The 26,061-nt window shown below is 42.8% G+C and overlaps 3 protein-coding genes and 4 non-coding genes across 7 annotated transcripts; 2 read left to right on the top strand and 5 right to left on the bottom strand.

Moving 5' to 3' along the window:
- Positions 1-317: 317 nt before the first annotated feature.
- Positions 318-616, top strand: LOC146961810 (signal recognition particle RNA). The gene has a single exon (XR_015035301.1).
- A 2,212-nt stretch (positions 617-2,828) lies between these two features.
- Positions 2,829-3,127, bottom strand: LOC146961809 (signal recognition particle RNA). Its single transcript, XR_015035304.1, has one exon.
- Positions 3,128-4,839: 1,712 nt separating this feature from the next.
- On the bottom strand, positions 4,840-5,138 carry LOC146961808 (signal recognition particle RNA). The gene has a single exon (XR_015035299.1).
- A 429-nt stretch (positions 5,139-5,567) lies between these two features.
- On the top strand, positions 5,568-5,866 carry LOC146961807 (signal recognition particle RNA). Its single transcript, XR_015035303.1, has one exon.
- A 988-nt stretch (positions 5,867-6,854) lies between these two features.
- On the bottom strand, positions 6,855-9,937 carry eif2b2 (eukaryotic translation initiation factor 2B, subunit 2 beta). Its single transcript, XM_085771164.1, has 8 exons — positions 9,656-9,937; positions 9,161-9,281; positions 8,090-8,241; positions 7,778-7,941; positions 7,541-7,636; positions 7,323-7,460; positions 7,175-7,241; positions 6,855-7,051 (listed from the first exon to the last, which is right to left on the bottom strand). Exons 1-8 carry the CDS (start codon positions 9,825-9,827, stop codon positions 6,894-6,896), a joined length of 1,068 nt encoding a protein of 355 aa, XP_085627290.1. The 5' UTR covers positions 9,828-9,937; the 3' UTR covers positions 6,855-6,893.
- A 1,400-nt stretch (positions 9,938-11,337) lies between these two features.
- On the bottom strand, positions 11,338-17,287 carry tmed10 (transmembrane p24 trafficking protein 10). Its single transcript, XM_085771163.1, has 5 exons — positions 17,084-17,287; positions 15,918-16,038; positions 15,345-15,418; positions 13,001-13,127; positions 11,338-12,795 (listed from the first exon to the last, which is right to left on the bottom strand). Exons 1-5 carry the CDS (start codon positions 17,258-17,260, stop codon positions 12,674-12,676), a joined length of 621 nt encoding a protein of 206 aa, XP_085627289.1. The 5' UTR covers positions 17,261-17,287; the 3' UTR covers positions 11,338-12,673.
- Positions 17,288-23,130: 5,843 nt separating this feature from the next.
- On the bottom strand, positions 23,131-25,611 carry fosab (Fos proto-oncogene, AP-1 transcription factor subunit b). The gene is made up of 4 exons (XM_085770481.1): positions 25,317-25,611; positions 24,658-24,885; positions 24,434-24,541; positions 23,131-24,321 (listed from the first exon to the last, which is right to left on the bottom strand). Exons 1-4 carry the CDS (start codon positions 25,449-25,451, stop codon positions 23,656-23,658), a joined length of 1,137 nt encoding a protein of 378 aa, XP_085626607.1. The 5' UTR covers positions 25,452-25,611; the 3' UTR covers positions 23,131-23,655.
- Positions 25,612-26,061: the final 450 nt, after the last annotated feature.

Raw genomic sequence — 26,061 nt, 5'->3', positions numbered from 1 at the left:
AAACTCTAAGATCATTTGGCTTTAACAGTCTTAAAGTTATAAGCACAACACCGTAGCTCACTTGCAAAAGCTCATATCTCTCCCAAAACAGTTGACACGTGTCAAAACTAAATTCCTTTCTCATATAAAAAATGTCAAATGATGAGAAATTTCTGTTTCAAGAAATGAGTCAAAAACCAATGGAGAAAAACTGTAATAGCCTATACTCATGTCTTCCTAAGAGACGTAACTTCATCAGATGCTTTGAGTCTCACCTTGCCCTGGTGGTGACGTCACGGCGGTCAGCCTCAAAGCCCCTCTGAGTGAGTGAGTTTGTCGCCGGGTGCGGTGGCGCGCGCCTGTAATCCCCGCTACCGGGAGGCTGAGGCTGGCGGATCGTTTGAGCTCAGGAGCTCTGAGCTGCAGCGGACTATGCCGATCGGGTGTCCACGCTAAGTTCGGTATCGATATGGTGGTCCTGGGGGAGCCCGGGACCACCAGGTCGTCTAAGGAGGGGTGCACCGGTCCAGGTCGGAAACGGAGCAGGTCAAAGCCCCCGTGCCGCTCAGTAGTGGGATCGCGCCCGTGAATAGACGCTGCAGCGCAGCCTGAGTAACACAGCGGGACTCAGTCTTTTATCACACTCACCGACACTACACCGTCACTACACACTCACACACTCTAACTTCACTCAACACTGCAGCTTCACCGCTCATTCTTTAACCTCCTGCTCCATCAACACCTGCACAAAGCCGCTGCTCCACACCGCCTCCACCTGGACGATTCACTGTTGATGCAGCTTCAAGTCTGGACCTCAACCCCCTCGAACAGTGAGCCGAGTTGGAAAATAAACTGGACAGGTCTCGTTTACATTCAAAGGAAAACCATTGGCTTGAGTAGCAGAAGGCACATTAGTGTTGAAGTTTTCACCAAATATATTGACACTATAGCCTACCAGAGAAGTCTACCAACATCAATACACCAACAATAAAGGAGCAGATCTTGGAAAACACAGATCACTTCACTTACCTTGGAAGTATCATCCATCATGATGGAGGAACAAGCCAGGGATCAACAAAGCACGTACAACCTTCATAAAACTTCTGGAAATCAAGCCAATACAAAACTAAAACAAAACTCAGGATCTATTAAAGCTGTGTATTGTCGACGCTACTACAGCATACAGTAGCCTATATCAAAAAACAAGGAAAATTAGGCTATATGTGGCCTAAATCAAATCAAATCAAATCAATCAAATGTTCATATATTCATGACATTATGTTCTTGACTAATTTTGACATTGAAAATTCTATTGTTCATGTGATGACTTATATGATACTGACATGTTTTGGAGAGAACAACCAGACTGAGAATCAATCAATCAGTTTAGATCAACAAGATCTATTCACTTGGAAATTGTGCTAACTGTAGGCTACCTGTACTACTTAATCATTTGCAAAGATTGCAATTTGATGAAATGAATGAGAAATTCAATTCTGTTGTGAACAATTGCCAAGTGGTTTGGAGGTTCGTCCATGTTGTTGTGAGAATGTCATTTCTGTTTTAAGAAACAAACCAAACCGATGGAGAAAGGTATGTCCACCTTTTACAGCTATTACAGCAGCACATTTCTCTGGCTCCACTTCTGTCTGTCTTTGACCCTCTTCTCGATGGTTCCCCAGCTCTGGTGGTGCTGTTGGAGTTCCTTCTTTATGGTCCTACGCCACATGTCATTTTAGGCCTCCCTTTCTTTCTTTTGCCTTCTGGGGTCCAATGTAAAGCGACTCTTGAGATAGCGTTGGTGTCCAATCCATCCTGAGGACATGGCCAATCCAGGATCGTCTTTGCTTAATGATTATGCTGTAGCCTACATGTTATCTTGTTGGGTAAAGTTGAGAAGTTTATTGTTTGAGATTGTCTTGGGCCAGAATATATGTAGGCGCAGGCATGATGTGTGAAATGTGGGAAATCTAGCGTCGACAATACACAGCTTTGATCCTGAGTTTTGTTTTAGTTTTGTATTGGCTTGATTTCCAGAACTTTTATGAAGGTTGTATGTGCTTTGTTGATCCGGTATTTAATATCCTTATTTTTATATGTGTTGGTGTATTGATGTTGGTACACTTCTCTGGTATAGTTTCAATATATTTGCTGAAAACTTCAATGTGCCTTCTGCTACTCAAGCCAATGGTTTTCCTTTGAATGTAAACGAGACCTGTCCAGTTTATTTTCCAACTCGGCCCACTGTTCGAGGGGGTTGAGGTCCAGTTTTCCTTGTTTTTTGATATAGGCTACTGTATGCTGTAGTAGCGTCGACAATACACAGCTTTAATAGATCCTGAGTTTTGTTTTAGTTTTGTATTGGCTTGATTTCCAGAAGTTTTATGAAGGTTGTACATGCTTTGTTGATCCCTGGCTTGTTCCTCCATCATGATGGATGATACTTCCAAGTGAAGTGATCTGTGTTTTCCAAGATCTGCTCCTTTATTTTTATAGGCCTATGTGTTGGTGTATTGCTGTTGGTAGACTTCTCTGGTATAGTGTCAATATTTGCTGAAAACTTCAACACTAATGTGCCTTCTGCTTCTCAAGCTAATGGTTTTCCTTTGAATGTAAACGAGACCTGTCCAGATTATTTTCCAACTCGGCCCACTGTTCGAGGGGTTTGAGGTCCAGACTTGAAAGCTGCATCAACAGTGAATCGTCCAGGTGGAGGCGGTGTGGAGCAGCGGCTTTGTGCAGGTGTTGATGGAGCAGGAGGTTAAAGAATGAGCGGTGAAGCTGCAGTGTTGAGTGAAGTCAGAGTGTGTGAGTGTGTGTAGTGTCGGTGTAGTGTCGGTGAGTGTGATAAAAGACTGAGTCCCGCTGTGTTACTCAGGCTGCGCTGCAGCGTCTATTCACGGGCGCGATCCCACTACTGAGCGGCACGGGGGCTTTGACCTGCTCCGTTTCCGACCTGGACCGGTGCACCCCTCCTTAGACGACCTGGTGGTCCCGGGCTCCCCCAGGAGCACCATATCGATACCGAACTTAGCGCGGACACCCGATCGGCATAGTCCGCTGCAGCTCAGAGCTCCTGAGCTCAAACGATCCGCCAGCCTCAGCCTCCCGGTAGCGGGGATTACAGGCGCGCGCCACCGCACCCGGCGACAAACTCACTCACTCAGAGGGGCTTTGAGGCTGACCGCCGTGACGTCACCACCTGGGCAAGGTGAGACTCAAAAGCATCCGATGAAGTTACGTCTCTTAGGAAGACATGAGTATATTACAGGTTTTCTCCAGTGGTTTGGCTCATTTCTTGAAACAGAAATTACATTCTCAGCAATTAATTGTATCGACAATATATTGACACTATACCAGAGTCTACCAACATCAATACACCAACACAAAAATAAAGGAGCAGATCTAAGAAAACAGAGATCACTTCACTTACCTTGGAGGAACAAGCCAGGGATCAACAAAGCATGTACAACCTTCATAAAACTTCTGGAAATCAAAAACTAAAACAAAACTCTGGATCTACCAAAGCTGTGTATTGTCGACGTTACAGTAGCTACAGAATATACTGTAGGATAACTGTAGGCAATTTTTTTTTTAAATTGGGTAATTTGAAAGTGAAAGTTGCAAAGCAGTAGCACAAATGGTTTATCTATTATGAATTTATTTTCAAAGTTTTGAAATTTAGATACATGCTGTAAGGCCACCATCAGGTCTTGTGTTAGTTGACAACATCTGGATATGTCATCATCATTACCCTTGCTGAGGCTTGAACCCACAGCCTCAAGCACCAACAACCAGCTCCTAACTCACTGAGCTAATTGTTTGGAAGTGAGCCCTGGTGAGTGACTTCTGAAATAGACTCAGGGAGTCACCGGACAGGCAGCAGTTGTCAAAATGTCAGAAATACAGTTACCTAAACAAAAATCTGATAATACATTAATTGCATTTAGACACCATGGAAATGTTGGTGATTTGTTTTTAACAATAAGTGTTTTGCATCATAAGATAAAATGTGATGTTTAAAAATGCCACTCTTACATTGACTGCAGTTGTTCCCATGAGAGCAGATTTAAAATGTATTTAGTAAGAATTGGATGGTATATTTTTACAGTACTGTTTACAGTCAAACGTTTTCATGCACTGTAGGCTCAATTTTTTTTGATTAATCAAAAATCTGTGTGGATCGTTTGTGGAGGACAGTCTGAAGATGCTCTCCAGCAAGTTTGGTGTCAATTGAGCAAAAATTGTGGGAAGAGATAGGTTTAATAAGTTTTACAGATTTTGAAACAGAGTGATGGACTTAATAATTTGTAATGAGTTTAAGTGGACAAAAGTTTCAGCAGTATTGGGGTGACATTTTGGTTAGAGTTGCAAACGTTGGTTTGGTAAAAAATTTCAAAGTTTTTAAATTGAAACACTTATTGTGAAAAGTCTGAAAGTCTTGTGAACATTTTACAAGAAACATGTTAACATAAACCAAGAGAAAGAGGTAAAGAGACAGATCGGTTGGAAAATGCACCAACACGGTTATTGAAGCGAGATACAAACCCACATCCTTTGTGTTGCCAAGCTGACACCATACGCACTGAACTACAGTGAGACTCGTTTACTGTAACAGGGATTTTGCACTGTGATCAATTTGATGCTAGAAAATGACACTGACCAAGTGTGGTAGTTTAAGTTCAAAGAGGCTGGTACACTAACAAAGTTGGCAGGGTGGGATTTGAACCAGTGACCTTGTGGCTTTGTGCAGGTGTTGATGGAGCAGGAGGTTAAAGAATGAGCGGTGAAGCTGCAGTGTTAAGTGAAGTTAGAGTGTGTGAGTGTGTGTAGTGACGGTGTAGTGTCGGTGAGTGTGATAAAAGACTGAGTCCCGCTGTGTTACTCAGGCTGCGCTGCAGCGTCTATTCACGGGCGCGATCCCACTACTGAGCGGCACGGGGGCTTTGACCTGCTCCGTTTCCGACCTGGACCGGTGCACCCCTCCTTAGACGACCTGGTGGTCCCGGGCTCCCCCAGGACCACCATATCGATACCGAACTTAGCGCGGACACCCGATCGGCATAGTCCGCTGCAGCTCAGAGCTCCTGAGCTCAAACGATCCGCCAGCCTCAGCCTCCCGGTAGCGGGGATTACAGGCGCGCGCCACCGCACCCGGCGACGAACTCACTCACTCAGAGGGGCTTTGAGGCTGACCGCCGTGACGTCATCACCTGGGCAAGGTGAGACTCAAAAGCATCCGATGGAGTTACGTCTCTTAGGAAGACGAGTATATTAGGCTACTACAGTTTTTCTCCAGTGGTTTGGCTCATTTCTTGAAACAGAAATTACATTCTCAAAACTCTAAGATCATTTGACTTAACAGTCTTAAAGTTATAAGCACAACACCAGCTCTTGCAAAAGCTTGTCTCTCCCAAAACAGTTAACTTGTGTCAAAACTAAATTCCCCGTCATCATATTAAAAAAATGTCAAATGATCTTAGTTCCTAAGAGACGTAACTTCATCAGATGCTTTTGAGTCTCACCTTGCCCAGGTGATGACGTCACGGCGGTCAGCCTCAAAGCCCCTCTGAGTGAGTGAGTTTGTCGCCGGGTGCGGTGGCGCGCGCCTGTAATCCCCGCTACCGGGAGGCTGAGGCTGGCGGATCGTTTGAGCTCAGGAGCTCTGAGCTGCAGCGGACTATGCCGATCGGGTGTCCGCGCTAAGTTCGGTATCGATATGGTGCTCCTGGGGGAGCCCGGGACCACCAGGTCGTCTAAGGAGGGGTGCACCGGTCCAGGTCGGAAACGGAGCAGGTCAAAGCCCCCGTGCCGCTCAGTAGTGGGATCGCGCCCGTGAATAGACGCTGCAGCGCAGCCTGAGTAACACAGCGGGACTCAGTCTTTTATCACACTCACCGACACTACACCGTCACTACACACACTCACACACTCTAACTTCACTCAACACCGCAGCTTCACCGCTCATTCTTTAACCTCCTGCTCCATCAACACCTGCACAAAGCCGCTGCTCCACACCGCCTCCACCTGGACGATTGATGCAGCTTTGCCTTAAGAACCAGTCGGTATTAGTGTATCTGATATACGAGGAATATCTATGGAGGAATATACATATACCCCTCCATAGATAGATAGGCTACTCTAACTATAAATACAATAGATACATGTATCTATCTATATAGGAGGAGTATCTATGGAGGAGTATACATATACCCCTCCATAGATAGGCTACTCCATACAATGATTAGATAAATGTATATCTACAGGAGGAGTATCTATGGAAAGTGGTGTTTCCGTGCTTCAAAAACTGGAAGATCAAACTTTGCCAAAGAGCATGAAAATAAGACTGATGGATGTTTCCAGCACATCAGTCAGTTCTAGTTTCTGAGTTTACCACATTTATTAGAATACGTGGCATATTTAAGAGGTTTCTGTTATTGTTGTTGAATTGGCCATTAATCATCATTATGCTCTATAAACCACAGAATAGAGCCATCATAAGAAGATTTGGGTAATTTTCCTTGCGAAAAACAAGCTCGGCCTATTTCACTGTCAGTGTAACAATCATGTTCCTTCACAGAAGAAGCCAAATTATTTACAAAGTCTGGACCTCAAGACCCTCAAACAAATGTGGGGCGAGTTGGAAAATAAACTGGACAGGTCTTGTATACATTCAAAGGAAAATCATTGGCTTGAGTAGCAGAAGGGATGGGATAACATTAGTGTTGAACATTTCACCAAATATATTGACACTATACCAGAGAAATGTGCTGTAATTGCTGTAAAGGGTGGACATACCAAGGCATTTTCAGATCTGTCAGCCGTTCATATAATTTTGACCACCACTGTAAACGAAAAAGTAAAACACAGACAAATTTGCATTAATTAACTTATTTATTTGTTCATTACACTGGTTATAGTTCGTGGTCTTCTGGGTGGTAAAGTTCACTCATCAGTCGGTAGATGTACGATGGTGCGTGCCCTCCAATGTTTGAGATGAAGAGTGTGATGAGCTCAGGTGGGACGTAGTCGAACACCGGACAGTGCACATTCACCTTTGAGAGAATCTCCCCTGAAATGCAAACAGCAAAGTGTGAATTACCCTGAACGCAACATTTGGGATATTATTATTCTGCAGGATGAAATTATTTTTACAGGATTGTAAAGCTGTTCTTTTGTTAAAGATGTGCTTTACCTTCGGTGAAAGGAAGCACCTCATGTGGAGAGACAAACTTGTGGAAGGTGTCCTCTTCATTTGGGAACTGAGGACACAAAGTGACTTTCCTCATCATTTGTTCTCAGCAGGAATGATAATAATCTGACAGAACGTACCGTCGTCTTACCTGAGGTGAGAGCTTGAACATGGGAGCGCAGACGATCAGCGGTGTGGAGTGATGTTTGGCCGCGAGGGCCAGAGTGTGTGTCCCGTTCACTGCTCTGAGTCCTCCGTTAGCTAGAACTGTTTGTGTGCCAATGATGACCTGAAAAGAGATCATCGCCACTCATGTTAGCCCACATTCTCCGACATGGCGGTTTCAGAGTCCTGTGTGGTGTTGAATACCTTATTAACGCGAGACATGACTGCGAATATGGCAGCATCTGCGATCACGGTTGTCTCGATGCCGGCTTTTGACAGACTAGTGGCCATTTCATGTCCCTGGTGGGAGGTGAAGAAATATGATTTTATTATAACATATAACATCTATATAACAGTGTCTTACCAAAGCAATCTTTTATCTCAATCACACCAAACTTTCTTGTTTTTCCTGCATAAATTTGTACTGTTCTTTCATGTTACCTGGCAGAAGGGTGCGCACTCTGCAACAATGACATGAAACTTTCGTTTGCGTGCAGCGTCTTTGAGGAAGGACTCCACGGTGCGAGAGCGACCGATCGTCATGATGACCTCATTAGAGTGGATGTGCTCCAGGGCCTGCATGGCAATGTTGTCCGTTGTTCCCTCTGAGAATACAATGGTGCAGAGAGAAAAAACAACAACACTGTAACTACACAGATTAAACACAGACTTGGCTCAAGTTTATTTACTGAGAATCTAGTACCAAATTGACTGGTAAATTACTACTTGTGAAAAGAAAAAAAGGAAACGTACCCAGCTCAGTCAGCAACTCATTAATGGCCTCGATGACGTTGGCTTTGAGGGCGGCAAAATGCTGTCTGAAGTTCTCCTCGCTGAGACCTCCGGTGGTCAGCAGCTTGTGGAGGGACTCCTGCTGGTCTGCTTCTTCGCTGCTGCCTCGAGATCTGAGGGAAGGAAAATTGACAGTCAATTTTAACAAGCAATTTTAGCAACATCAATTTAAAAAAAAAAACCTTCTCAGATTGTAGATTAGTGACCCAAATCTGTGTGGAAACTGATGCACACCTTGAAAAGCTTTTGTGGACAGGTGCGTTGGAGCACAAAGAAGAAAAGGCTGCCCGCACACACTGTCCTTTGACATGCAAAAAACTTTTTCATTTTTTTTGTGTGGGCATTGGGCAACTTTCCTTAGATCAGTGACCCAGCAATTGTAAAACTGAAACTGAGGGAAGAAAACCCCTGAAAACAACATGTAGTTGCTCGTCTCTAAACCTCCATAGTGTCATATTGTCCCCTTTTCTATTATGGTTGAGACTGCAAATTCATGACAAATGTATGACGAACTACAAAACAACTACTGAAGGCACCACATTTTTGTTATATGTATATTTTATGTTTATAACACTTTACTTCACAGGTCTACACTTCCCAAGTTAAGCTTTTACATAATGAGCAAATAAAGAATTCATATTTAGTTGTTTGAACTGAAACATTTCTTTTAGTACCAAAGAAACCTGAGTCCTAAGAAATTACCTTAACAATGAACCAAATTCCTTCAGTTAACTCAAGGAATAAAAAGCTGTTAAAAAACGTCAAAGTGGGGCCGAACTTTGTTAAATTTACTCTGATGAGAGTTTAGAAATGCCCGATTAGTCATCTGAAATGTGTATTTATGTGTAGACGACTGATTCTTGGTATCATCATGGAGAAGAATCGTTACGTATTAACCATGAATGACACCCAGAGAAGATACATCAGTACTAAAAGCACAAACAATCTGGCTACGACCATTCACCATAATCAGACCAAATCAGTGTGTGTGTATAATAATCAATGACCCTGATGTGTAGACGGTTCACACACCTGGCATATTCCTCTCTGATGATCTTCAGCACTCGTCTGATCATGTTGCCAACAGTGGTCTCTGAGGGCTGGGCTGCAGTCATCCTCCTCCCCTCTTTACGGATGATTTCCATCAGATCTCCTGAAGAAAAGAAAAAAAACGTCCAATTTAAGTGGAAATCAAGTATCTGTAACAAGCCAAGGCTGGTGGCGACAAATTAATACCCAAAATTTCTACAGTATTAATCACATCTTCAAAGTTAGAGTATAAAAGTTATTTCTTCTATTTAAGGTACAGAAAATAAAGCTCTGTCAGCCTCCCTGCTGACTCTGTAGTTGACCCAACACTTCATCACATCACAGACTCCCTTGAAGAAACGAACACCACTCTTTAGACAGCTGTTGCATCAGCTGCAGTAGGTTTGTTGTTCAGCTACGACACTGTCAGCTGCTCTAACACCGCTGTAAAGTCTGCGTCCATCTGTACATTGACAGACTGGATGTAGCATGACGCACCGGCGCTGTTCCACCGGGCCTGGGCTGTGATCCTGCGGAGCAGAGCCGTCGTTTCTCGGGCTGTCTCCGCCGAGCCCCGCAGCGGCCCCGTCCCGCTGCCTCCGCGCTTCAGGTCGGACAGAAACGCCTCGACTCTCTCGGTCAGGTCCGTCTCTTTGTCTGGGCCCGGCATGGCTGTGGTGGCTTCAACACGACACTAGCTGTCAAAGTAGAAAACCAGTGAACCCAATGTTTCCACCATGCAAAAATGTTTTAGACGACGAGGGAAGGACTTCAGGACTACTTCCGGGTCGTCGTGACCGTAATGTCCTGTGATTGGTTGGACCGCCTCAGCGTCAATGTTTTTTTCAAATAGTTCTTTATTGACAACAATAATTTCAGTAGAAAGGCAGAAATGTGAAATACAGAAATGTGCATACAAACCATAGACTGTATATAAAAGAAGTGAACAACAGCCAGGGGGGTTATTCAAATAAATGCAGTAAAAAAAGAAAAAGAGCACAAATGAGATGTGTTGATAGCCTTCTTATTAGAGTCAGAGATGCCTTGGATGTAGCTACTGTTCCGTTTCCCATAGCTATGCCACAAAACAGGGGTTTGAGTGACTAAATTTAGCTTTGTGTATGTATTTCCATAATATGATTAAATCTGAGATAGTTATTTCTGTATTTTAATTTTTACATTATGGACACCAAAAAGTATATTGTTCCAATCTGAAGAAAAGTCAATCTTCAACGTGATAAAAAATATTGCGTCAATGTTGCGTCGTTAGCGACAGGTTGCTATGACGTTGGCTGTTTGAGACGTGCCGTGTGTTAAATCGCCGTAACGTGTTGCATCGGTGTGACGTTCATTCGTCACACCGATTATACCACCAGTTTTTTTTTAGACATATCAAACGGAGAGGCAGAACTGTTTCCATTCGTTAGGAATCTGTAAACCATGTTTCACTTTGGTAACTGTAGGTACACAAACACAGCTTAATGTAAAAAAGAAAATGCGTGTATAATACATCAATTCAGTGATCATGACAACCCATCCAAAGCAGAAAGAGCTAGTATCTATTATGTGATGTGTATTGTCATTTGATTCACAAGTGTCACGGATGCAACATGGATGTTATTTTAGGTCATTTTCTAAAATCTTTGTTGTGTTAAAGTAAGAACAACTTACTCACCTTCTCTTCTGGTGAACTCCTTTTCATGGCATCTAGCTCTGGATGGTTTGGGAGTGTGAGGAAACTTGCTGTTGTTTTGAAAATAAAGCATCTTCCAAGTAAATGTAATGACTCCATCTTCTTTTCAAAGTGAAGATAATCAGCTGTAGTCATGAGATTTACACCAAACCAGCAAAAGCGCTCGTATCTCTTCAAGACAAGTCGTCACAATCACAAATAATACATGAACATTAAACCTCTGTGGAAAGTAAATTTAAAGTTCGAAAATTACGTTTTTAATGGTCACTGTTGTGACCAGCAGAACAACCAATGTAGTGTACATAGTGCTGTGATGTTATTGTGCCATTTTCTCCTTTACAATTTGAGAGTGACAATATTGTGATATGATTACAGCTAATGTCTGTGCAGGTAAGAAAAATAAATTTTAAGTAAAACTCTACCATACCAAACCCAACTATTAGCATCATAAGTAGGAGATACATGTTAAACTACATTGTAACTAATGTAAATTCATCCAATATTTTATTGAATAAAAGCCCAACACAAATTTACAAAATTTATCAGTCAACATAAAAATCATTGATTGCGCACAGTGCGCATGTTCATTGTTAAAAATGTATCCATGACAGATGCCTCAATTAATCCCTGTCAAAAAACAATCTGAACATTTGCAACCACCCACACTCTCACGTAACCCAGGCCTCTGAAGTATCTTTAACAAGAAGAAGCACGATGGATGGACCTGCAAGTACTGTACTTGGGGAGTGATAGTTTGAAAATGTCACAATAATAACTAAATTTACCAGTGTGTGAAGAAAAGAGGCGCAGGACTGGGGGAAATGTTTGGTTAACTTACTTTACATTTCCCTTTAAAGCCTCCATCCATTGCAGTCTTAAAAGAAAAAAAAAAACTTGCACAATCATATATGAACTGTATCATAGGAATCAGGTGGTTAAATTGCTCATAGCCATATACATATGCTGGAAACACCCTCCGAAGAACAAGGTTTTTGGTTTCTGGCTACTTTTGATTGGTGGTGAATTGCTGTTCAGGTGGTCCAAAAACAAAACTAGAACGTGCAAGAGCTAATAGAAGTGACCTAATTTATAACTAAGAGGATATCACTCTCACAACTCACAACCCCGCAAAAATATACCTGTAGAAGCAACTAAATAGCATTTACAATATGAAAACAAACCAAAGACGCCGTTAAATTTAGCTACCAAACATGTATGCAAATTAAATGACATAACACAGAAGTTAAGTGGTTGCCAATTTTCTTATCAAAGTAACAACAAACCACTTTTTTTTTTTCCAAATAGCCTTCACTTGATCAAAGGGCACCAAGGATCTAGTCTGCTTGGCATGGTAAAGAATGTGTACATCAAAAGAAGGGCAAAGGACATTCGCTCATGGCACATCCATTCAAACTGAGCTCAAAATCAAACTGTTGAACTGATTGAAGGAACAAGTTCTTATTCAGTAAGTCGCAACATTTAAAAACAGTGCAGACAGAAACGTGAGGTACCATGGGGGTGGACGTATCTCACCCAGTGCACTGCAGTGACATACGCCTCCCATGTCTCACAGTGCATTTCTCCCTACAGCGCTTTTCATGTTTCAAACCCCTAAATAAGCAGGTGAATCTTTTTTCTTTTTTCTTTTTTTTTCAGAGGACAACCATGACATTCTCAAAACCGTGAAAACTAGAATTTGAGCCCCTCAACCCCACTTGCTGTTGTTTGCTGAAGCTAAGTCCAAGGAGGGTGGATGTCGGGATGCATTGGCTGACCGGCAAGTAGCTTCCCCCGAGGTTAGGAGCGGGGGGGGGGGTCGCTTTTTACTCGATCAGCTTCTTTGCCTTGAAGAAGCGCCTCAGGTAGAAGACCTGCCATGTGGCCAGCCCGATCAGACAGCACATTGAGAATATGCTGAAGTACAGCACACGTGTGTTGGTGGACTCTGGAAAACGGCAGAACAAGAGGGGTGTGTTTTTAGATACAAGTATTTTTTTTGTTCATAACAACAAAGAAACAACACTGATCTTTTTTTCTCTTTCCTCACATAATCAAAACCTGGTGCTTCCTCTAGGGTCAGCAGCAATTAGTCTACATGCTCTACTTGCTTTCAACAAAGTCACCCATTTTGTTTTGTTTTTTGTTTTTACCATTGGTGTCCCGCATCTCTTCCTCTCTTTTCTTCATGTAAGCAAAGTCATTGACGATGGACTCGGACAAGTCTTCCAGTCGCCTCAGCTCAACCTCAAGAGGCTTCAGCTTCTCCACCTTGGCAATCTGGAGGGGGAAAAAAAACAAGAGGCTTCTGAATCCACTGAAAAATGATACCTGAGAAGTTTATCACTGTTGACATAGAACGACCAATTTAAACTGTGTTGTTATAAACTTTGTCCAGCAGGTGTCGCCCCTTGGCTGTGAAAACTGTTGAGATCATCCGTGTTTGGCCTCCTACTCTGGTCTACAGAGAAACAGGTTGGACCTTTATCTTAAACAAACTTGTGTGGTCGGTGTATGATGCAAACGAACATTCAAAGCCAACTTCTGAAGGAAACAAATCTACAGGATTTATCTGATGAATATGTAAAACCACCATTCATCATGTTGTAGTACAAGGCAGAGCCAGACTGATTAATAGGTTTGGAGGATTGCTGGTGATTGTGATTAAACATGTAGCAGCACAAATGACGGTACCGTTCGAGCTGTGGCAGCCGTCACTCGTAAGGAGCTTCTTTTTTTTTTTCATAGTGCCTGGTAATCAGCTGTTGGCCTTTTCTTGGTCCAAACAATCGTTATTTAAAAAAAAAAAAGTAGATCGCTAGTTCACGATATTTCCTCTCCAAGCAGCAGTCAATAGTTGTGGTTTTAACTAATGGCTGCTCACACAACTGTTTACGTAGGTACTCTTTGGCAGGACTTGCTGTCAGACAGGTCACCAAACCTGCTCAGCTAAAGGTAGGGTTGGAGATTCTGGAAAAAATGCTTCTAGCAGACCCCATTTTGAAAATACACAAGTCAAAAGTCCCAGCCCCTTTCCTTAGACCTCTCTCGTAGGTGAAGACACCCAACATGCATTGCCAGAGCCACATTGCCACCCATCAGACTGGAGTGTGGCTTTTCCACGGACGTAGGTGAAGACTGATCGGGCAAGCGGGAGGAGGGAGAGGGTGAGAGAGACGGCAGCTTGATTGGGCGTAGGCAGAACTAGACATGAAGGCATCCGATTGGTTTTTCCTTTTCGGAGCGAAAAGCATGGATTGGTCAGAGTTTTGTCAGTCCTGCAGCTGACACTTATTTTCATTCCTTTTTCTGAATACAAAATGTATTGACTACTCTCAGGATAGAAGGACCATTTCACCCAGTATAACAAAAAGTGTTTCTGAACATAATCACCAACCATTATCTTAATAGGTTACCATGTCACTTGTGTTTATAAATTTTGTGGAGTGTAATTAAGTGTGCTGTAAGTGGATTGTAAATAAACAAAAACAAAACAACAGTCCCCCCTTTCTGTAGACTACAGTGTGCCACAGATGGAGTATATAAATAATAAAATCATAATCACAGAACTCATCAGACTAAACAATCAATGGATACTGCACAGTGCACCTGCCATGTTCACTTTCTCAAACACTGTACAGCCACAGCACATTTACCAAATAACCACCACCACGCTGTCTACTGAAGAGTCTGAATCTGTTCAAGGTTACACACCCACCAACGTAGGTAAATACATGTGCACATTCGGCTCCACCCACCAGCCCACAGACAGGCATACCCGCTTTAGCCCCCACCCCCCCCGGACATCCACCTACACACTCACTCAGAAGAGCAGGACGTCATGTTTGGTGCGCCATGTGTGGGAAGCAGGGCGATTCTCAGCGCGCAGCCTTTATCACTTGTTTACTCAGTAAGTGTTGCCAGAGGCAGCCAAGTGCTAACCCGTTCTCAGAAGAACTATTAAGTTATGTGAGTGATGATCCAAATCAATGCGCCTGTGTACGGGAAAATACTGAATAATGTGGAGGCGAAGAAACCTCCTCCACCCATTTCCCTGTGTTCTATTCTATGCATTGTTGCCATTAGGAACAAGTGTTTTATGTGGTATATATGTAAATAAGGCACTGACTGCAGCAGTAAATTCTCGCCTCCACAGCTCATTGTGATTTATCAATCTGATGAAGGCATTGCTTATGTCAGTGTTGTGCAACGCTTACGTGTCTCTGGCTCTCTGATAAATAAAGGCCTTTATCCTGAATAGGGGTGTTGCTGAAGATTTAACAAAGTGTGCCAATACGCATCTCTTCACGGCCCAAAAACAACTCTGACCCAAATTTTAGTTTGTGGCCTCTGGCGCTTTTATCAGTGTCAGTGTTGGCTACTAGTAAAACTCCTTCAGCAAGACCAGTGTCCCACATCCAGCGACGCAGCCAGGCTGCAGAGCAGACAGACTTTATTTTATCTACAGTTTCTATCACATTACAAAGGCAACTTTACCTCTTCATAGTTTTTGGCCTCCACACCATGCTTCATGTCCAAATTGACCAGCTGGTCAGGCACTCTTCCAGTTCCTGATTAAAATAAGCAGAGCTTTTAACATCATATGCAACTGATAACAATAAAATAAAGACATAAATCAATTAAATTAAATTGTGGTTACTTGTGTGTGCAACATAGCGCTCATACGTTTTTAGAACATTAAAGGAGTTTATATTGATGCCAACTGTGAAACTTTATAATTACATTTTTCATATTCTGGACAAATCCTTATTGTTTTCCTGTTACTCCCTCATTACTGCTCAGCAAGAATACACTCTTTTTTAATACCTTGCCCTGGAAACGACCCTGCACAAATTTACATCTTTAATTTTATAACCGTCTGTGCGTGTGACAACAAAAATAAAACCCAAGTTACACAACACATTTCATTTGCACACAAACTGGAGTAACATCCTGCCTTTGTTCATCCAAATTAATTCTGTGTGTGTTGAATAACTGCTTTAGTATTTATGCATCTAGATCAGTGAAAAAAAGATGATGCCGACTGGTTTTCCCAGGTGACACACTTACCCAAGGGGGACTTGCTTTCAAAGCACACCTCAAACATGTCATAATCCTCTGTGGTGAATGCAAACTTTCCTTTCGTTGCATCTTCCTTGGAGTAAAGAGTGTGACTGGAGGAATCTGTGATCTGCAGAGTTAGAGGGAAAATAATAATATAAACATCAGTCAAGTGCATAAATGATTGACGGAAAATGTAATGCCATTATTTACATAACCCAAGCAAGATGATTATTTTCGGTATGGCAATGTGGAGTTGCTTGTATAAAACAGGACATTTCTGACTTTTGTGCAGTTAAATTTAATAATATCATACATTTTACAGATTTAAACTGTCCACAGAAGTCGGAACCACCGGATTAAACATCGTACCAACACAAAAGATCACTAGCCGCCCAAATTGGCATCAATCAGATCAGTGCAAAACATTCATCAACACCAATAAGTGCTTTTTCTTTATCACAAGGAAGACTACTGTAATTGTTTCCATATGACAGCTGTTACAACGTAGGGACTGATTTACAAAGCCTTATTGACTATCCTTTTTCAAATTAAGTTGCATTGAGTTGACAACAGTGTAAGGACAGGCTCTCAGTATGGTGTAGGCTATGGATGTGCTCTTTATGAGTCATTAAATAATTAAACACATGCCGCCGACGTTGACATGTACTCAACGCTAACAGCTAACGTGCTAACGCCGCTAGCCCGACTGTGCCAGCTGAATGGAGGCTAAGACTGACGTGTAACAGCAGCGGAGCCGAGCCGACGGCCTAATATCACACAACACACGACAACTGGGGGATAATCACCCACCTGAGTGTGTGATACAACTGCATTTCACTGTTTTGTTTTGTTTTACTTAAATGCGACTTAAATAAAAATCATATTAAAGTAAAGTCTGAACGGTGATGATGTTGCCACTGACGTTAGCCGGCTAATTAGCACCTCAAACCAGGAAGGCTAGTGTTTCTGGGCCTAGGCTAGCTACGATGCTAACAACAGTTGTCATGAAAAAAAAAATCCTGCCGCAACTCCGCACACCCCTAAAGGCTGTCCAAGATACAAGTTGTGAATTTCACAACCTTACACACATCCACGCACACAGTGAAGTCATTTCGGCCTCGGGAAGCAACCGGACCCGTTAGCCGCAGCTAGCCGCAGGTTTGTGTGCTCACCTTCAGATTAGTTTTGGTGTTCGCCTGTTCGCTTATTTCATATTCCCCCGTGACGAGGACGTCTTTGTGGATCTCCTCTCGTAAACACTTTCTTGAGTTGACCGGTAAAAAGAAAGAAATGGAAAATACCGATTCAATAAGAACCGGTAACAGCAGTAGCGCAGCGAGTCGAGCCATGGCTACCCCTCAACCGACCGACCGACCAACCAGCCCGTGCCAGCCCACCAGCTTAACGCCGAGCTCCAGCTCACACCGCCGGCCTCGCTCAACACCCGAGCGCCGCCGCCGGCCTGGAGGGAGAACTGCACCGCATCCACTCACTCAACATCAGCCCCAGAGGTTATGGCCAAATCAAACTGTGCTGTGCATGATGGGTCTAATTATCTGTTTGAAGCATAGACTGTAAAAATAAGGTTTGAAGGGGCAGGGCTCAGACTGCTCCTAAACTTGAGACAGTGCAAGTAAATTTTACATCTACCTATTTGCGCATGTGCAACCAGTGAATTTGCTGGGATTTTTTTTTTTTTTTTTTTTCAAAACTGGTGAAACATGGTCATGGAAGCAGCAACTCAAATGTGGAATCTGTCAACAGGTGGCATGGCCTATGTGTGTCAGGAGGATCATGACTTAAAAGGAAATGTGCTTTGCAAATTGATTTATGGTGTGCATAAGCGCCACAACATTTTCTGCTGGCGCTCCTAAAATTTTAAGTCAGAAGTCACTGTTCTCCAAAATGTTAGCCTGAAGCCCCGAGGGACCCTGGGGTGTCTGGGCAGTGGTCCACTTCAGTCAAGTGTTTCCAGTGTGTGGCCTTTAACCTTAAACCAACAGCTTTACTGTACAGAATAACTGAACTGGCAATATTTTAAAAACAAAAGGAGAGACATAGTGATTAGATTTGAGCTGACTCAGGTGTCTAAGGAATGGCCTCTCACTACCCCTGTAGCCTATATCTTAGTGGTGAGACCACCCCACAGCATCACGTCAGAAAAGGGAAGGATAACAATGAAGGTAGGTGCAGCAGGTCCATGTGGTAGCCTACTCAGGGCAAAAGGTTACAAGAAATGGGTGATGAGAATCCCAGTCAGTGTTAGGCCTGAGGCGGCACTGAGAACTTAAAAGCATCCCAGGCTTAAATCTTCAAGTCACAAGTCACTTATACCACAAACTACTCAACACCACAAGACTTCTTCTGGTATACCCTCAAGAGAGGACATGCCCAGGGAGGGAAAGTGAGATGGAGCATGACATGTGCAGCACCTTTGGGAAAGCAAATGCATCAGATGTCTCTGAATCACAAAATCAGCATGGAGGGGCTCGTCGTTTCAGAAAGAGGAAATTCACATACAATTTTACAAATACGAGGTCCACGTACTGAGAAAAAGCTTATGATCTCCATCCACATGTATTGCAGGATGCACACATACATGATAACATCTGAGTTGCTTAGTTTCTTGAGGAATATAGTGGGATGCAGTTGAAAACTCTGAAAACTCATTGACTAAACATGGAACAGGGGGAAAACATCTCTTATTTAATGACTGGACACAAAACAATAGACTACACATTTCATTCTTTATAAGTACAAATGAAAACATGCAGTTGGGCTGCAAACAGTACAAAGGGCCCAGCAATGCAATAGGACAGCATCATAAAGTAGTAGCGGGGTTACAGTGAATATTCAGGGTCCACATGTCAGTTTGGGACTTTGCAGGACTCCAATAGCCACAAGCTCTTGTTGTGTGTTAATGTATTTCAGATTGTAACAGACAGGAGCCTTTAAAAATATTGGCAGTCAATGTTTCTAGTTTTGACAGTACTCCAGAGCCCGAACACAGAATGCAACACATTTAGGCGCGAGGCCCTCTAGTGGGTCCGAGTGGGAATGTTTTAGAGACTAATCAGAGGCAGAATGTGAGAGGATTGTGTTAACATGGAAGTATTAGAAAGATCAGGGCTTTCACCTGCCTATCAAAATTCACTTTATTCAAGAATTATTGGCAATAAAATATTTTTCAAATGGACATTAACGGACAATTATTTCAGTTAGGCATCTGGTCTGGTGTTGTGTTGTTGTTATTGGGAACTCATGACAATCAATGTATGACCTGTGTTTCATATCTTGTAAACTCCTTTGGCAGAAGCCAAACACTGTAACTTGAATGAGTGATGATTGATATACTTTTATAATTGTATTTTCTATCAGTTTCCATAAACCTACATTGATATTGCTCTTATGAGATTAGAAATACACTCTTTTGATTTCATTCTATCAGCTGCTCACAATTAGCTTATTGATATTTATAGATTTTCTATCAAAAACGTCTTTAATATTACCATAATTGCATAATAATCCATCCAATATGTGGCTGATAAATCCGGATTATGAAACAGACATATCATGCTCAGTGTTGGCTGGGGTATTTTGAAAATCCCAAAAGCTATTATTTTTCTGTCAGCAGCTCAGGGATTACCCAATTACATATGATAGAGCTGTCCAGTTTCCAGGGAAACATCCTTGTTACGGATCCCACGAGACGAGACGAGAACAGGCTGCTGAGTGGGGAGTCTGGCACTAAGTGAACGGTAATTATTGGATAGAGAAATCCCTCCAGTATTGTAGCTTAGTGCGTCAAATAACCTCCAAGAATAGCATGTCACACACTCCTCCGTGCCACAGAGCTTTTAGACTATAAATGAGATCCACAAAACTTTATTCTCATGTACCTGTGACTTGTCAATGCTTTAACTATACTGAAAGGGGAACATCATCTGCCCATTAAACCTTAGTTCAGGCCATTTCAGTCATTTTCAAGAGCAATATTCATCGTACATTGGATATTTAAAGAGGTCAGATGAGGTCTTTAAACCACTTGGAAAACTACTTCAGTAATATGACAATTGATTGACTAACCTTTTTATCACCTCTTGGCACTGGTTCAGTGTTGCGTGCTATTATGAAAGTACTACAGAATAGAGTAGCTACTTCCATAAACGAGCCCGCTTGCTGACGCATGTCTCCACACCCTTTAATAGCTGGCTAGCGGCTGTCATGAGTTGCGTTGTTATCGCTTACAGATCTGTAAAACAAATATGTATCGATAAGGACACACCATTCAGACAGAGTTCAAACACAATTTTGATTTGTCATGCACTACCACAGAAGCTCACACAGACTGTGTCATAGGGACTTCATTTCGTAGAATATTTGCATTGTGTCAGATGGAGTTACAGTTATGATGACACCCATGATGGTAAAACATTGTAAGGAATTGTCAAATCAAGTGCACGTTATTGGGTAATAAGGCATCATAACCGCATCACTCTGTCACTCACAGAGACTCAGGGAAAAAACAGAACCATTTGGGCTTTCTTAAAGGTTTCATATCCTCTCTCGACACAAAGGGAAGGTATCAGGAGATGGATTTCTGTGAATATGGAGCTGAGCCAAATTGAGCTCTTTTCATCGTGTCACGGAGGCGACTCGGCTGTTTCATCATCACTGTGCTCGCAATTACACCCAGGCAGGGATCCTCTGTCTGTCTCCCTCCCAGCCTATCCTCATACACTCATCATTTCTCCTTTCCTCCTCCTCCTCCTCGCCTTAGTTTCTTCCTCTCTGTCTATCAGGCGTACGCTGCCTGGTCCCTCCCCTGGGTTGCAGCACCGACGCAGGTTGGCGTCATAGTGGTCTAATTTTACTGCTGTTGATGCTGATGTTAAAAGAAGCAATAGGCACCTGCTATTTCTGCCGCTACCCCATCTCCCTAGGGCCGCCAAAAAGGTATTAATAGACAGAGTTATTAGGCACTGCATGGTCGCACATAGAGGCTTTATTGAGGAAAAGAAGCTCTGCTTAAGTGCAAGGGAAAACATATCGGTGCTCTGAATTCGGTGGTTATACAACAGCATTGCACTGACAAGACATGAGGCTCTGCACTGCTTCAGTTCAAGCATTTTGAGGGTGTACTACAAGCAAGAGCTGAGGAAGTGGTGCATTGTACTTCTGCAACTTAAATCTTTAAATTGTATCAAATATTTTAACCTTTTGGTTAGTTTCCCTCTGGAGAAGTAGGCCATACAGGAAGTAAAGGAAGAACTGCTGATATATTGGCAGTGTTGCACAAAAGGGTGTGTCCACAATGAAAAACTCAAACGTCAGCAAAAGTCAGTTATTGTGTGATAGTAGTTTTTCATCCTGCCTGTCCCAAATGCACACGCATTTCCTGGTGAGGCAATCCGCCTTTGGATGATTCTTAATATGGTATAAAGTTGATAGAAGGTGAAATGGGCCAGAGAGGCGCAAGAATGACACATGGGAGGGACAGGATGGAAAGATTCTTGTTGCAAACTGCGTAACTAACACAGAGTTGCACAAATGGCAGAAATTTTGTCAAAGATACAAAGTGTGGTAAAAATAAATAAACACATAACAAAAAGAAATCCCCACCAAAATAAGGAAAATAACAAATCACCTCATGTGAGGAAGGAAATCAGTTTGTTTGATTAAAGCCAACAGAAAGGTAGGCTACTACATGATGACTCACCTTGTTTAACTTGAAATGAAATGACCATTGTTAGTTAGTGATGAACGTGTTGTCATCATGTTCGTACCTTCACCTTCTGAATAATTTTCTGTTCAAGAGAAAACAGAAGAGACAGGATGACATTAGTGCTCACAGAGCCAGCCAGATGCATGAAACCCTCAGCTTTAGGATTATCTTGCATTCACTTGAACCTTGAGGACATGAGCTGAGATGAAGTGACCACTGACCACCATGATTACTTTAAAACTGTTTTTTAAAACAACTAATTAATAATGATAGTGGATAAGAAAATGAGTGTAAATAGGCAAATATAAATACTTGCAAATAATAACATCTTTGTTTCCAAATAGTCACTGTGTGTAAAATGTAATCAGAGTTAACTAACCTGCATTAACAACCAGTGCAAATATATGATATTCTGGATAATTTGTCATTTATGTTTCTAGATCACCATCTTACACACTGGGTATGTAGCCTACATGTGACCCCTTTATCAAACAAGAGCTTTGATGTGATGTGGGCTGGTCAGTGTTGATCTTGGCCCTCGCTTCTGCTCCCAGAAGAGGTGGTTTCACTGTCCGCAGTCTGTCTGATGGGAAAGAGTTGGAACAAGCTAAATAAAAATACCAGTGTGCAGAGAGACACTTTACACCTCATGTCCAGCTGTCCTGTCCACATGCCCACAGTCTATTTGCAGGAAAACAGCTCATGTAGGTGAAGTCCACACTGCTGTCTTGTAGCCTATACCTTTATGAATTATTTCTGGGAACACCCCCCCCTCCTTGGATTGTGCTGTAACTCACGTATATGTCTTTGCTTGTACGTGAAGGTTAATAACAGTTGAATTTAAACCTTCCCAGTCAACAGAATAAATGAAACCGACGCAGACTGTGGTGAAAATGTTGCTTTCGAGTGTGATTTCTCTTGTGTAACCACAGTCTTTCGTCAATGTAGCCAAGTGTCTGCAGCGGTTTGTCGACCTGCGACATCATTGTGAGAGACCTATCTGCAGCACATCACGTTTTTTTTTTCTTTTTCTTTCCGACAACCTAAACTCAAACCTAAACCTCCGAGGCGAAGACCTGGGCTTCATGAAGGCTACGTAGTTGAGCGGAAAAAGGTGTCTGACCAAGCGCCATGTCGGCTCCTTGCAGGAAGACAGCAGCGGCGAGTTGTTCTAGCGTTCTATATTTGGGCATGGAAGTCTGACGTCATCGCGCTGGGCTTGCGAATTAAAAAAATGGAAAGAACGCACTGACGTAGGAGCCCTGACGTATAGTTAACCTTGGCAACAGACGGAACAATAAATAGAGCCAGTGGAGGTGCAGGAAAGTTGCCTCTATTCCTTATATACAGGCTAATTTTAGACATTATTTTAATTGCGTGTTCGACTGCTGGTTATACAAAGAAAATGCATGTGTAATATGAGCATATGTAATGTGTAATATAACATGTGCATATCATATGAGAGGGCAAAAGATTCAACCAGGCAAACTGAAGTGAATTTAAATATCACTATTTTATTTACATCTCTTACAAACAACATTCATCTTGACTCTCTCTGTAAAAAAATAAATTGAAATTTCATAAATTAAAATCACTAATGTTTTCACAGAAAACCTCATACTAAAGATAGACCACTCAGACCATGGTTAAGACAAAGCACGTCAGTTTTAAAGTTTTCACAAACAGTTCACAAGTACTCTCACATTCCATCAACCAGAAAAACAAACTGGATCAATAATAGCTATTGCTCGGAGCACACATCAATACTACAATAAGTTTTGTTATCTAGCACCATAAAATCATATATTAACTCATATAACGACTAGGTGGTATTAGTTGAAACATGCTTTTTAACTTGCTACATTGGTGTAATAGGCAAGTATAGATAAAGGCAAATAAAATATTAAATAATTTGCTTCCTGGTACAAGTCCATTCCATAGCCCTGTGATCTGCACATCTATCTCATAACATCAAGAAAATGTGCTTGATAGGAAGTATTTTTGTTTGTGGAAGAGTCTTTAAAGGGCCAGCAGGGTTGGTGAGCTGAGGGAATCAGAGGACTGGTCGTTGCTGTTGCTTCCTCTCCTGTGGGCGACGCCACAGGTGGGGAAGGTCTCTGCCTCTGGGAAGGTAAACACAAAAGAAGACGTGTAGGTGGTGCCGGCGGGGGTGCAGGTCACCACAGGTGTGCACAGGGGCTCAAAGTCATTGTTATTGGCTGAAGCATGGAGGGGCTCCCAGTCCTGAGTTGTGTAGAGGGAGCTGGACAGGTCAACCTCCGGCACCGACCGCGCCGTCTCCATCTCCGTCTTTGCGAGCAGATCCAGAGACTCCTCCAGGACGGAGGAGTCCAGGTCTGTCATCTTGACCGTGCTGCTGGAGATGGTGGCGGTGGAGAGGACGGAGCTGCTGCTGGAGAAGATTGAGTTGGAGGTTGAGGTGAAGGTCGGCTGGCTGGTAGTGATGGCGCATGTGGTGGTCTGCGGCAGGGAAGACACCTCGGTGGAGAGGCAGGAATGGACGGGAGAGATGGAGACCACGGAGAAGTCCGTGTCCAGCTCTGAGGGGATTTTGCAGATGGGCTGGTGGGCAGCCAGAATGAACTCAAGCCTTTCCTTCTCCTTCATAAGATTAGCAATATCGTTCTGCAGACTGGACTTTTCATCCTCCAGCTGATCAGTTTCCTGCAATTGATGAAGATGAAGAAAACATTAACTTGGCTGTTTGACAACATTGCTTTTAGCTGCGGCATGAAGTAGATTTTAATGAATGAGGGTAAATCTGTGGGATACTTACAGCTTGCAGAGTGTCGGTAAGCTCTCGCCTCCTGTTGCGGCACTTTGCTGCTGCCTGCTTATTTCTCTCTCTGCGAACCCTTTTCTTCTCTTCCTCCTCAGGGTTAACCTGCACATAAGACAAGAAAAAGTTAAGACTCAAGTTCTATGATACTTAATGCACTGCAATAAGGAAGTTACTGCTTGTTAGATAATTCCTAAAATAGATTGCTGGATGATAATTACCTGTTCCATTCTGCCCCTCTTGGTCGAGCTGATGTGAGCCTTGGATGAAGACCTCATGCCTTGTCTGGGGTATGCAGGGCTGGGGCTGGAGCTGTAGGGGTGAGCTCTGTGAGAAGGAGCCACTGAGGAGATCAAAGGCTGAACCATCCACTGCAGATCTGGGCTTGTTGAAATGGCTGTGACAGTGGGGATGAAGGAGGCACTTGATGCTGTCAGGTCAGTGAAATCCTGGAGGGAATGAAAGCAAGAGGATTGTCAGTCTGGTATACTTTCAAAAGAGGAGGGGTGCAGCTTTGCAGGGTACGTATGAATGAAGCACAGGGTCTATAAAAAGCTACATGGTTTAAAAATATCCTTGTGATGTCAACTATGACGTTACACTCTCTCTATGGAGTTTCCAGGTGGATGAATGAAAATTGTGAAGCGCAGGTCAGCAGGCTATGTCAAGCACAATCGGCAGAGGCTATCGCTTTAGCATATAGTTATAACTACAAAATAACATATTTATTGCTTTCTAGCGGTATGTTTTGTCCTCATAAGAGAAGCTAATTCAGAGAAGCTTCATCTTTATCTTTTTAAGTTGTTCTTTTCATGCCAAACTACAACAACTTAACATATTAAGTAAGCTAGAATGTTTAATAATATTAGACTGGACGTACCTGAGACTGTGGAGATCCCAAGCTGGAGTAAGATCCTGCTGGGGATGGGTAATATCCCAGATTGTCCGCTGATGGGGAAGCTGTGCTGCAGCGGGAGGAGGAATCGCAGTCCGCGTTGAAACCGGTGAACATCATCGTTCCCAAAGAACAAGACAAATATGAAGATCCAAACAAACTCTGCGAGGGAGGGTCTTGAAATAAGAAAATCCCTGTAGTGGGTTTGTGGAAAAAGCTCTTAAGTTCTGCTCCCGGTCTCTTTCTCTGTTGTCGTTGCTCTGCTAGTGAAAGTTTGAATGCCAACTCAGGCACCACGGAGGCCTTTTATAGTCTACCAGTGACGTCGAAAAGGGGAGTGCCCTTTTTTCGGCACCGAGAGGAAAAAAACACCAAAACACCGCCTTAACAACGCAGTAATACGCCAGCTTAATGCCTGTAGGTTCTTTAAAAGTTAAATATACAATACCCGCTCATGTTATCTAAAGCCAAAAAGTGATATTTAGCGATATTTTTTAAGTTCACCCTCAAGAAATGGAATATTCCAGAACGGGATCCCCAATACGTAATTTTCCAAATATGGTGCATCCTGTTTAAGGGGCGGTCCTTGCTGGGAAATACACCTTCCGAGATTGGCCGACAGCGAGTTGACGTTATGTAAGACAACAAACACAGAGGCTGTTGTGAAAACTAAAGAACTGGGATAATGGTCAGCAAAAGTACATCCTACACAACAAAGTGCATCAAACAT

This window comes from Trachurus japonicus, chromosome 24, assembly GCF_045865225.1.
Source record: "Trachurus japonicus isolate A0001 chromosome 24, Traja_1.0".
Lineage (NCBI taxonomy): Eukaryota > Metazoa > Chordata > Actinopteri > Carangiformes > Carangidae > Trachurus > Trachurus japonicus.
This window is presented reverse-complemented; position numbering and strand designations above follow the sequence as displayed.